Here is a 12,543-nt window from a genome sequence, read left to right as displayed (position 1 = left end):
GCGCCTGCACCTCCTGCACCAGGGCTGGCATCACCTGCCAGAGGGCGCGAGGCGGCGCGGGCGCTTTTCCTGGTCGGGGTGCGCTCCGGTCACGTTGGGGGTTTGGGAAACTGATCCAAAGCGCCTCAGCCTTCCCAGGCGGGCGTCGGATTTTTAGTCAAAAGAAAACCATCAGTTCTCCCCGGGTCTCCCTTTCCCCGAGGCTTGCGAGAACTTTGTGGAACCTCACGCCCTTGTTGTTGACTCAAGAGCCTACTTGTGAAGTTTGCCCCGCAGCCTGCTTCTCCCGCACGCCCGGGGCATGCCAAGGGTAGCCAAGGACACTGGGTGTGAGGAACAGATGTGTCTGGAAAACCCCCAGGGCAACGAGTTTGGAAACCTGCCCGTGGAGGTCTGGGCGTTTTGTTCTGTGCCCTCCTTTCATGGACACTTGTTGCCCTTCACGTGCCGAGAACAAGGGCTGTTTCCCGATAATCAGCCTCCGTTTACACCATCCTAATGGCGTTCCGGGATAGACCAGACGGCGGAGGGGGGTGGGCTGGGAGGCATATTAAAGTCAGGCGTTGTCAGTCAGGAGAGTTACTAATTTCTTACCCACCGAGCAAGACCCACCAAAAAAACTTATTTCGAAGTTCCTAGTTTATTTGGTTTATTCCTCCTCTTGTAGATATTTATGACTCCTCCCATTCCCTCTGTTTTGTGTTAAGTAATTGAGAAACACCTTGGCAGTCGTTTCTTGTAAATTACCTGCTCTTAAACTCTTGCCTTGTGGGTAAGGTCGGAATTTCCAAATTGCTAATTACGAGTGAACTTTGATCCTGGGAGTCTGAGATGTTAAACTGTTAAAGCACAAAGGATTCAGTCCTCTTGCTTAATAATAGCTTTTTTAAAAAATAAATTTATTTATTTTATTTATTTATTTTTGGCTGTATTGGGTCTTTGTTGCTGCGCACAGGCGGGTGGGGGGCTAGTCTTCACTGTGGTGCAGGCTTCTCGTTGCGGTGGCTTCTCTGGTTGCAGAGCACGGGCTCTAGGCCTGCAGGCTTCAGTAGTTGCAGCACGTGGGCTCAGTAGTTGTGGCTCGTGGGCTCTAGAGCACAGGCTCAGTAGTTGCGGTGCAAGGGCTTAGTTGCTCTGCAGCATGTGGGATCCCGGACCAGGGCTCGAACCTGTGTCCCCAGCATTGGCAGGCGGATTCTCAAACACTGTGCCACCAGGGAAGCCCTTAATGGTAGCTTTTGAACTCCAGCAAATCCTTAGACCCCAAATATGAAGAATGCTGAATCTATAAACCATGTCCTTCAGGTCTGAACCTGAGGTGCTTCACTAGAGCTATGACTGATTATGACTGATGATCTGAAGTACAGCGTGACTTAGAGAAATAAGCTTGGAGGAACATGCCTTTGAAAGGGTTTTTTCCTTTGGTTTTGTATTTTTCACCCAATGATGGCATGGCAGCCACGTGCCTTTGCCAGGTATCCCTTAGTTCTGCAGTTTCATATGTGTAGAGAGCTGAAAGAGATGTCTTCAGAAATGATTTCCGTGGTGGCGTCATTCTTGGAGGAGAAAGAAAGTGGTTTTCATGGTAGCTGGCGCACACTTTGATAAGAACCCACAGCTTTGATAAGACTTCTCAGCTCCTGAGGTAATCAGCTCACCAAGCAAACCAATGTGCTGACGTTCAAACACGAGTGGTACTTTTGTGAGTGGTGTCAACCCACCATAGATAGCCAGGTCAGTTCACGAAATAGCCTCCTAGCAGACTCTGATGGGCAAAGAGCCATTCCATTTCTGGAAAAGGCCTTCTCTCTTTTACTTTTAAGAAAACTCTTTCTGAAGGTTCATTCCTATTGGGCAACTGGGAGGCTTTAGTCATTAAACAGCACAAAATACTGAAGGATTTCCTTTTTGCCATCTCTGATCTGAAGGGGAGGATGACAATATGCTTTGTTCTTAGAGTTCTGGTCTCCACGGTGGAATGGAAATAGTGGCGTTTCGTAGGTCTATCAACATTTGGTCAAATGTTACTCCAAACTGTAAGAAGCAGGAAAAAAAACCCCAAAAAACTGCAAACTACTTATAATTAAGTCTAGGCAGAACTGTATGCCCAGTATGCCCCTAGCTTAGAAAAATTGATATTTTAAGGCTTGACTGAGTCAAGTCTTATGAGCAAAGTAGAGTGAGGTGTTTTACCTGTCCTGCCATTTCTTGGCCACAAAAATGTGACAACTTCTTCAAGGCTCAGTTTCCTCATGATATTGTCCCTGCTTACCTAGAGTTGTAAAGCTCAAGTCTGACAACAAATACTGTATATAATAGGTTAATACTATATGTAAAATGTTATTATTAATTCAGGTTCCTGGGGGGGAAATCTCTGGGGAAGGCAGAAGTATGCAGTATTTGCACCTTATATTTATTTTAGACCTTCTGTACAACTTGAATAAATCTTATTTCATCCATATATCGACTAAGCCCTAAACTTTGTTGATAACCAAGATAACTGTCAAAATTCCTAAGAGTTCCTAAAACCATGAATAGACTCAAAAGGACACAATTCTTAAAATTTAAATTGTGACCTGGGTGTATTCACCATGCACACACACCACATCATCATAAATGAGCTTATGGCCTTCATTTTAAAGATTCACAAAAATTCACAGAAAATATACAAAATATTAAAACGGGAAGAGCCGTTTTTATTTACCTTTAATTGTTGTGTTACCACCAACCTCCCTCATTTTCCCAGCATCTTTTCTTCAAGTAGAAACCTAGACTTCCTGAACAAGAAGGACCACTGCTCTCTGCAAGTGACTAAAACAAAACAAAACAAAACAATGAAAAGGTCTTTTGAAAATATCTAACCAACCTCCAAAGTCTATTGCTTCTTCAAAACGCTGGAAACATTGTTAAAACACTTTAGATGCTAAGAAGTCATGAGAATGAGAGACAGTACGGTCTAGTGGTTAAGAGCTCAGGCTCAAAGTCAGACTAACCTGCCTTTGAATCACAGCAGCACCACACCAGCTATGGCCTTGACAAGCTACTTGACCTTGTGTTTCCCTGTGTTTATAATGGAACCATGTATCTGCTTCAGAGGGTCATTGTATGGAATAGAGGGCATCACGCATGTGAAGTGCTCAGCACAGTGACTGGTCATAATCAATGTAGCTATAAAGGATGTTTAAAGGATGTATAAAGGATGTTTGGAAAACCAAATAGTATGCCTGGCCTGAGAAAGTCTGTTACTCCTAGTTTCATTCATTGGCATATATCCTGATAATAATTTCTGACGAATGGAAGAGCAGAAAAACTCCTGTCAGAAGATGTTGATTGTACACAGTAATCATCCAGGTTTTCAATAAAATAAATATTTGGTCTTTATCAACTATCTCACTTTTAAATGACTAAGATTGTTAAATGTATTGATGGTGTTAATCAGAGTTCTGTTTTTAAATGAACATTTCATAACACTTCAAATGGCTACCTGAGCTGCATGTTATTTTCATGTTCATTACTTGCCATTGGCAAAACAGCACACATGTTGGAATACTGAATTGTTAATTACAGAATTTGGTGATTTTATGCCTTAATACTACATAACTTTCACTCAGCATATAATGTCTCTTCTCTTCCGTTAATAACTAAAATATTGTTATCTCAACTCGTGAAGATTTTTTGTAATTCAGGCTATCAGCCTAGGTGTAATGGAGAAAAAAAATAACTAAAATATTGTTATCTCAACTCGTGAAGATTTTTTGTAATTCAGTCTATCAGCCTAGGTGTAATGTAACTTCTTCTCTGCTACTCAAAGGAAAAACTGCCATGTCCTCATATTATAATCTAGATGTAAGTATAGCTATGGACAAAAGCGAGAGAGACAGAGACAGAGATAGAGGCAGGATACAGAGATATAACTTGCCCTAGTAGAGCTTTGATCTTTGCTTCTTTTGTTCTTCCATGGGGTAACCTGACACAGATATATCTTATCTAATTACCAGATACATCCTGCTTTTTAATTGAAGCAGTAATTATCATTGACTACAGTCTTATTGGCAGCTGGATTTTGTAACCAAAATTATTTTTTCTCTTTTCTCTTTTCAGGTAGAAAAAAAAAAAAAAAGGGTGTCAAAGCAAAAGAATAAGAGACCTTTCCTCAAATTTGCATCAAGATGGAAACCTTTTGCTTCAGGGTGTTGTTTGGGTTGGCGCTGGTTGGATGTGTCATCAGTGATAATCCTGAGAGCTACAGCACAAATCTAAGCACCCATGTGGACGATTTCACCACTTTTCGTGGGACAGAACTCAGCTTCATGGTTACCACACATAGACCCACGAATTTGGCCCTCCCCAACAATGGCTCAATGCACAACTATTGCCCACAGCAGACTAAGATTACTTCAGCTTTCAAATACATTAACACTGTGATATCGTGTACTATTTTCATCGTGGGAATGGTGGGGAATGCAACCCTGCTCAGGATCATTTACCAGAACAAGTGCATGAGGAATGGCCCCAACGCACTGATAGCCAGCCTTGCCCTCGGAGACCTTATCTATGTGGTCATTGATCTCCCTATCAATGTATTTAAGGTAGGAAGTAACCACAAATGCATTTGCAGGTTGGAACATATGCTCTGATTCCACAGTTGAGAGAGGTGCTGCAGACTTTTCTGTCCTTTGGAATTTCAGTCTGTGTTTTTACTGAGACCCATTTCTACTCTCTTAAAACTGGGTGACATTTGAAATTTTTATTGTTTGTTAAATGTGACACTGACTTTCTAACTTAATTGTTAACGAAATAGTATTTCAGGGATGACTCTTCAAAGTCATGGTCTTGCATGAATGGGATTCTCATGCCAGCCGTGAGCTTGCTGGGTAGATGGGCAATCTGGGGAAGATCACTGGATTTTTCTGACATTCCATTTCCAGGGTAAGACCTGCTGAGCCCAAAAAGTACTTAAAATAAATTTATCTTCAGTTTCGGTTACCTTTTCAATGTGATGCTTTTCGGAAGCCCGATATCCATAGTATGGCTTGAAATGAGAAGGGCTTATTTTATTTTGACTGTCTGGATGATTGAAGGCAAAGGTCATGCTGGCTTCCGCAGTTAGGGCAACTTAGGGATAACGGGTGCACGAGATGGCAGGCCAGTGGTGACCTCATTGAGCAGCATTACTAAAAGCATCAGTTTACTGTTGCCTCCCGCATTGCTTCAGCTTACATTCATGGAGCACCTACTGTGTGCCTGCTGCAGAGCTAGGCAACAAAGATCCAAAGACAATCAAAGTTAGAGCCTGAGTGGGAGAGGAAGAGAACTCACCCACTGTTGGTGTGATCACCTTGCTCTAGGGACTAGTTAGTACCAAAACAACTAAAGCCAAAAGGAATTAGTTATTCCATATTTGGTCTAGTGGTTGTGTGGGGGAAATTGCTGCAAGAATTCAAGTGAGCTAAAATTCAAATGAAATTTCATCATCTGTGTCAGATGTTTTAGAAATGTCTTTATTCCTAGCACAGGGAAAACACTTTCCTCAGCCTTTAGTTTTTTGTCTTCTATGTATTATCTGTAGAAACAAAACTATTCTGAGCAAGAATATTCTGAAATATGACTTGAAATGGAAAGTTTGTCAGTTGAAGACATGATTAGTTTTAAGTGAAATAGTAGCATCTTGGTTTCAAGTAGATACACTCCAACTGTGGTGAAATGATACTAGCCTACCAGAAAAAGCAGTGGTCTAACCATAAAGATGAAAACTATGATGAAAATTTTGAACATTACAAGGAAAAATCATCTCAAAATTACTCCAATACACTGTTTGCAAAATTGGGGAAATTAGACAAAATTGGGGAAATTAAGGGACTTCCCTGGTGGTCCAGTGGTTAAGATTCCACCTTCCAATGCAGGCCAGTGGTGGCCTCGGGGGGCATGAGTTCAGTCCCTGGTCGGTGAACTAAGATCCCACATGCCGTCCAGTATGGCCAAAAATTTTTTAAAAAGAAAAAATTTTTAAATCACATACCATCTCTTTCCACAGAAGAGCATGAATACATGTGTTTTCTGTTTGAACTCAAAGCAGGATTTCAGAACCAAATTAGGAGGCAAAATTGAAAATGTGTAAATAATTTTAAATATTTAGCATATGCTACAGAACTTTTTTTCTTTTAAAAAGTTTTTGATTTTCTCTTAGTGAAATATTACACATACTCAACACGACTTCCTCAGGACATCTCTCTTTAATAAGAGATTTGAAAATGTTGACATGACTCATTCACAATCACGGTGCGGGGTATTAAACATTTTTTGTTCACACTTACACAACTAGTTAACCAACCCATTATGGCTCAGGAAAATAACATAACCATCTCTGATTAATAATTCCCATTTGACCATGTGCAAAAGCAGCTTTTGACATAAGCATATCTGCTGAGAAGGAGCCTTGCTTATCTCTTTGAGGTGCTACATGCTATTCACGAGACTAAACTTCATTTCTATTCCATAGCAACATTTTAAGTCAGATCATCTGAAATATCTCCAAATTTGGTGAAAATTCCAATAAAACTTTGTTTTACATTCATACAACAATGGAAAAAAACTGACACTTCCTTATTTGACCTTATGATTTTTCCATCTTGGGAATCCAATACTTTATATACCTTATTGTAGTTCTCAACAATGTGGACAGTTTGATGTGTTTTTTCATAGCAGGAGTACATTTGTATAATTCCTGTTTTTCTAAAACTCATGTAATGAGTCCTTTAACCAACATTAATTTTAGAAAGTAAACCTTTGGGGTTAAAGAAATAAATACTCTTTAGTCATTTCAATCTTCTTCCAGAGGAAAAGAGAAAAGCATTGGAGCGAACAGAAAAGCCTCACAATATTTGAGCGTTATTTCTACTTCCTCCTGGCAGTCCATTCCTCTAGGTTAGGAAACCATAAGATGTTACTGTTTCTCTGACTTCTGCCCAGGAGAGTCAAGAGAAATCCTTCTAAGCAATGTGTGCTCTAGATCCTCATGCCTTTTCTCCACAGCTGCCTCCTGCTCTAAGAGTCTGATGCTTTGGAGTCTCATATATCAGACCTGTGGATTCCTCTGACCATGTCAAGCTACCTCTGCATTGCAGGGCAAAGTAGTAGCCATCCAGTCTCACTTTACCATTATGTTTAGGTACTGATGAAAAATGCATAGACTTGAAGAACATCCTATTAAAGGGATGCATGAAGCTTCTTTATCTCCCATATTATTAGAATTAGGTTGAAAGAAGAATGGTTTAAAAGATCTGCTATGTTCGTCAAAGAAAGATAAGTTTTCAAATCGCACAGGTCGTTGTGTTTAACAATTCTATCAATTGCTTTTAGACTCAGTTTTAAGGTGTCTCCAGAGGGAGAACATTGCACTGAGCTAGGTTAGAGTCAGAGTGAGTGAAAGTAGTATGAAGATTGAATCTTGGGGCAAGTGAGACTTGCTGATTAGACTCTAGTAATATTACAAGAAAAAGGAGAGCACATGATAAAGTGTTCTTTCTATTCACATTTTATTATCTTTCTCTCACTTTGAAAGAGTTGTACTGAAACTGTTTCATATATTGATATGCTGTAAAACACAACTGAAAATCAATGCAGCAAGTATATCAGACGGCTAGGCTGTTTCTGTTCTGTCATTATCCCGTGCAGCTAGTGCTGGGTAGCTTTGGATCGTCTGTGGGCATGGAAGAGGGGTTCACTACACATCTGAATTTCCAAGTTTCCTAGTTGATCTCTATAGCTTCAGGACTTCTTCTGCCAGGCTGTACTGGACTTTGCTTGTACTTATCGAGTGCTGCTCTGCTCAGAAACCCCCAAGAGCTCCTGCTTCTTACTGGTTCCTAACACGCATGTGCAGCTCTTGTCCAAATGTCATCACTACCCCTAAGTAACATTCTCTGCCCTAAATGTCATTCTCAGAGAGGCTGGATATAGTCGCCAAATTGCTGCTGCTGAAGCATGTACAGATCCTAAATTAAAAAATGAATTAGGTCTGGAGTTATATACATTTCATAGAGAAGAAATAACCCAGAAAGTGGAGAGAAATTCCTCTAGCCCTTGTTTACACTCGTGCACGTACACACACACACACACACACATACATACACTACCTGGTGATAAAAATCGGACAGTCTGAGACAATAAAATGTAAAACAGAAGGAACCAAAAGATGCAAATAAATGCCAATTACCTTCTCGGTTTTCAAATGTTAAAGAAACGGTATTATTTATCAAAGGATTACTCTAATTTGGAATTGTGCAAAAAAATATCATTAATTTCATGAGCAGACTGACAAAACCAGGAGAGAGGAAGGAAAAGGAGTTAGTAGACCCTTTCAAATGTTCACACTTGTAACCTAAACTGATGATGGATTCAATTTGTCAAGAAATTACACTATCTGATATCCTGAATTTTCAAGGAATGCAAAAAGTTAGGCAAGTAGATTAATCTGTATATAAAATATTTACATTCATTACAATGGCAAAATAATTAAAGCATTGTATCTGTGTTTAGAATCCAAAAATGCCCCCCAATGACTAAATGCCAATATAGATTAGAAGTATAGAATTTAATAATCATATTCTTTAATGATTTATTTATGCCCTAGAGTGTCATCTATAGGGAGATGGGTTTTAATTTTGAATAGAGTGGAAACCCTAAAAGTGACGTTTGTGCATGGGTGGGCCAAAGTTTGGTGTCATGTGCTTTCAAGATAACTGTCACCCAGGTGTGCACACGGATATGCCCATAAACCACTGCACCTTAGCCTCTTAAGTAGCAACAGAAGTGTGGAGAAATATATGTAGGAGAGAAGTAGAATGGAGAGGATGAGAATGATGGTCATGGGAAGAGAGAGGCAGTTGAGCCCAACGACTTGACATAGAAATGTTGGCACAGCAGGGAGTTGGAACCAGTGACGTCATAGATAATACTGTAGATGAATAATGTCTCCACTTAGTGTGTGGGGTAAAGCAGATCTCTGAGAACAAACGAAGCAGCCAGTGATACAGCCAGTAATCAGCTGTTGACTACTTGAGTCCCCTCTAAGCAACCACCTCTTCCTGAGGACAACGATGAAAAATAAACAAAATTTCTGTATGAAATTATCAGGAATATTTTGCAATGAAAAGCCAAGCTTCCCAATATGTTGCTCTGGCAGAGGATCTGAGCAATGTGGAAACCAGAGACATTCACACAAAGCCAGTTTATCTCCATATTCACACAGCCTTTGACATCTTGTGCAACTGGGATCCATCCTGTTGGGGCAGCCATACAAAAGTTGTTTCTTGACACATCAAGAAACACATATATATGTTGTAATAAACACATATCACAACATTTAAGTTGTATGCCTCAAACATAGTAGCTGTTCAATTAATGCTTTTTGATATGATTAAAATTAACTTCTTTTTTTTAATTGAAGTAGAGTTGATTTACAATGTTGTGTTAGTTTCTGGTGTACAGCAAAGTGATTCATTTATATATATATATTCTTTTTCATATTCTTTTCCATTATAGGTTATTACAGGATATTGAATATAGTTCCCTGTGCTATACAGTAGAACCTTGTTTATCTCATTCTATATATAATAGTTTGCATCTGCTAACCCCAAACTCCCGGTGCATCCCTCCCCCACTCACCCTCCCCATTGGCAACCACAAGTCTGTTCTCTATGTCTGTGAGTCTGTTTCTGTTTCATAGATAAGTCAAAAATATGGGAACACTTCACAAATTTGCATGTCATCCTTGCCCAGGAGCCATGCTAATCTTCTCTGTATCATTCCAATTTTAGTATATGTGCTCCTGAAGGGAGCACTAAAATATACTTGTAACCAGATTTTTCTGAGACCTTCAAATTAAAATATTGATGATGGTGATGATGTTGATTTGTCAGAGGGATTCTTTGTTTACAGACAAGGCATAGGGTATTATCTGTGGTCTGCACATACTACTCCCCCAAGCTGATCCAGTTACACGCCGTTGCATATGTGATAGATGTTTGCCTTTTACTCATCATCAAGCAAATAAAAACAGGCCTTTCTCAGGCATTCCAGTAATAGCACTATAATCGTAAAATTAGGTATAGAAACTGTATTCCCTGAATTTTAAGAGAGAAAATGTGTCCCTTCACCAAGCTCTCTGTCCCTTGAAGGTGCATTGCACTCCAGCTCATCGTGTCTTGTTAGATAGCTCTGACCCTGCCTCATCTCCAGGCACCTCTCTCTTCATGTTTTTCATCTACCCCTCTTCACTCCAGCTAACCAAGAGTACCAAGATGATCCTTCTACCTTGAATATCTTCCCTCATGCCTTCTCTGGCTTATTCCACTTTATTCTTCAGATCTCAGCTGAAGCACCTCTTTGTCTGGCAAGTATCCCTAACATAGACTAGGTCAGTGCCTTTCTCGTGTGCTCCCATGACACCCTCTAGTAACCCCCTAAGAGCATCTAACACACGCTCTGTTGTCCCTGCCAATTCGCTTGCCTGTCTGCCCCACTAGACTGCAAGTCCCCTGAGGCACACTGCCATGATTCTCATTTATCATTGTATCTGCACATCCAGCACTGTGCCCAGCTTTCAAAATATTTGATGCATGAGCAAAAAATACTCTATTTGCCTCTGTAAGAATGTTTTTCTCCCATGCAATTCCGGATCTAAAGGCAGACTTGCTTTTTGAATTCACTGAATCTCTACTTTTTTCCTGCAAACCAGGGATGTCTCAGGGTCCATAAATCTGTGAAAAATCTGTCAACCTAGAGTTGTTTTCCCCTTGTCCCTTTGTCTTTAGAAGTCAAGAGTTCTTGTTCTGTGGTTCCGGAATCATATTGTTTAATTTCCTCTCTCTCCGGTACATATAACCAATTGAAGAGTCACTTTTCAAGATTTCTGTGCAATATGCATTTTTTGAGCATAGCTGTAATTGTGGTTTTGATTGAAATATTCAACCTACAAGTGATTTGGAATATCAAAATGAACATTCATATCACAGAAGATTTTAGTTACTAATTTAGAGAACAGGAAACATGTTGATCTTCTAGCATGGCTAAAACACAAGCACATTGCAAAAGTTCATTATGCTAACCAGTTGACTTAAGGATATATGTACATATAAAATAACAGAGTGATACATTTATTACCCAACTTGCTGTTTGTTATAAGGAAGTTGCTGTCTGGAAAGGCTTCAGAACCCTCTCCAACTCTACCTCCCCTTCTGACTTTTCGTTTCCTGTGTCTGGGAACCTCATTGCTTTCTCTCATGGTCCTGTTAAGTAATTATTCTCATGTGAGGTTACTGGGCTAGCCCTCAGCATTTGGTTCACAGCACAGTTATTCCCGTTTCAGGGATGGGGGATGGAAACCATCCGTAACTGCAAGATCGTTCCCATGGCTGAGGAGGGAGAGATGGATTCAGTCCCCTTCTCATTAGGAAGGTGTTGGGCTGTGTAAAGCATCGTGGTTGAAGATATTCCTCCATCAGACACTTCAGATCACAGAAGAGGTTGCTGTATAATAGTGATGCCTAAATGTTTTACTTTTGAGAAAAGAATTTTCACATATACACTCTGTGTGTGTGTGTGTGTGTGTGTGTGTGTAATGTTGCAGTAATTCCAGCACTCTGCAGTAAAAGCAGATGTCCTGGCTATTTTATTCTGAAATATTTCTAGAGTGTCTTTATCTTTTGAGTTGCTAGCATGTGAGTGTTATTTTTTTATTATCACACAAAGTTTATACAGTTCGTGTAAAGCGTGTGTGAACTAAAATGAAAGGAGGTATGAAGTTTACTGTCTCTGAAGTTGATTTGAAGACTAGAGTGGTTAGGTAAGGAATGTTCTAAGAAATTCTGTCGAAATAAATTTGATATACAGCCAGAAATTCTACAACTGCTTTCTGGAGCTACCGTATTCTCTTGAGAGCTAGAGTAACTGCTTTCTATAGCTACAGTTTTATTTTTAACTAGGTCTAGTTTTTCTTGGAAAAACTTTCCTTCATTATAAAGTTAATAGTTGAAATTAAACTCAATAATAGAACTGAACATATCATTCAATGTTAATATTTGGTAGCCTTATTTTTAAATTTGAACATCAAAGATTTTACAAAACCACATGCTCTAAAATATTTATTTAAATTTGGAAGGTTTGAAATCCCCAGTGTTCCTGAACTCAAGAAGAAAAATCAAGTGTGCCCTCAGATTTAATACCATTTTTGTGGATGTGCAAATTTAGAGGTTACTTTGTATAATTTAAACTTCTCTAAAAGTTTCATCCACATTTTTTGCCATCACGACTTACTTGGAGACTAGGATAGATAACAGAATCTACTCAAATCATGCTTCTCATAACACTTATCTTAAACACGGGAGTCCTATTATTGGTCTGGCCAAAAAGTTCATTTTGGTTTTTCGTAACATCTCACGGAAAAACCCAACTGAACTTTTTGGCCAACCCAATATTTTTTAGATCAAATTTTATACTAGAAAGTAATGCGGATGGGCAATTGATTGGCCATTTGGTTACTCA

The 12,543-nt window shown here is 39.6% G+C and overlaps 1 protein-coding gene and 1 non-coding gene across 2 annotated transcripts in view; one reads left to right on the top strand and one right to left on the bottom strand.

Annotated features, from left to right (window-relative positions):
• The first annotated feature begins 525 nt into the window (after positions 1-525).
• Positions 526-12,543, top strand: part of EDNRA (endothelin receptor type A) — a 61,513-nt gene continuing 49,495 nt past the window's right edge. Inside the window, exon 1 of the mRNA XM_022599657.2 lies at positions 526-4,589. Coding sequence (XP_022455365.1) covers positions 4,170-4,589 — 420 coding nt within the window. The 5' untranslated portion in view covers positions 526-4,169. The remainder of the gene's footprint in view (positions 4,590-12,543) is intronic.
• LOC115803996 (U6 spliceosomal RNA) lies at positions 9,736-9,842 on the bottom strand. The gene has a single exon (XR_004024802.1). It is a non-coding gene; the product is annotated as a U6 spliceosomal RNA (small nuclear RNA).

The sequence above is a fragment of the Delphinapterus leucas genome, chromosome 5, assembly GCF_059928025.1.
Source record: "Delphinapterus leucas isolate spDelLeu-1000000601 "Yukka" chromosome 5, BTC_Dleu_Yukka2, whole genome shotgun sequence".
Lineage (NCBI taxonomy): Eukaryota > Metazoa > Chordata > Mammalia > Artiodactyla > Monodontidae > Delphinapterus > Delphinapterus leucas.
The sequence above is the reverse complement of the archived record's forward strand: the minus strand, read 5'-3'. Positions and strand labels throughout refer to the sequence as shown.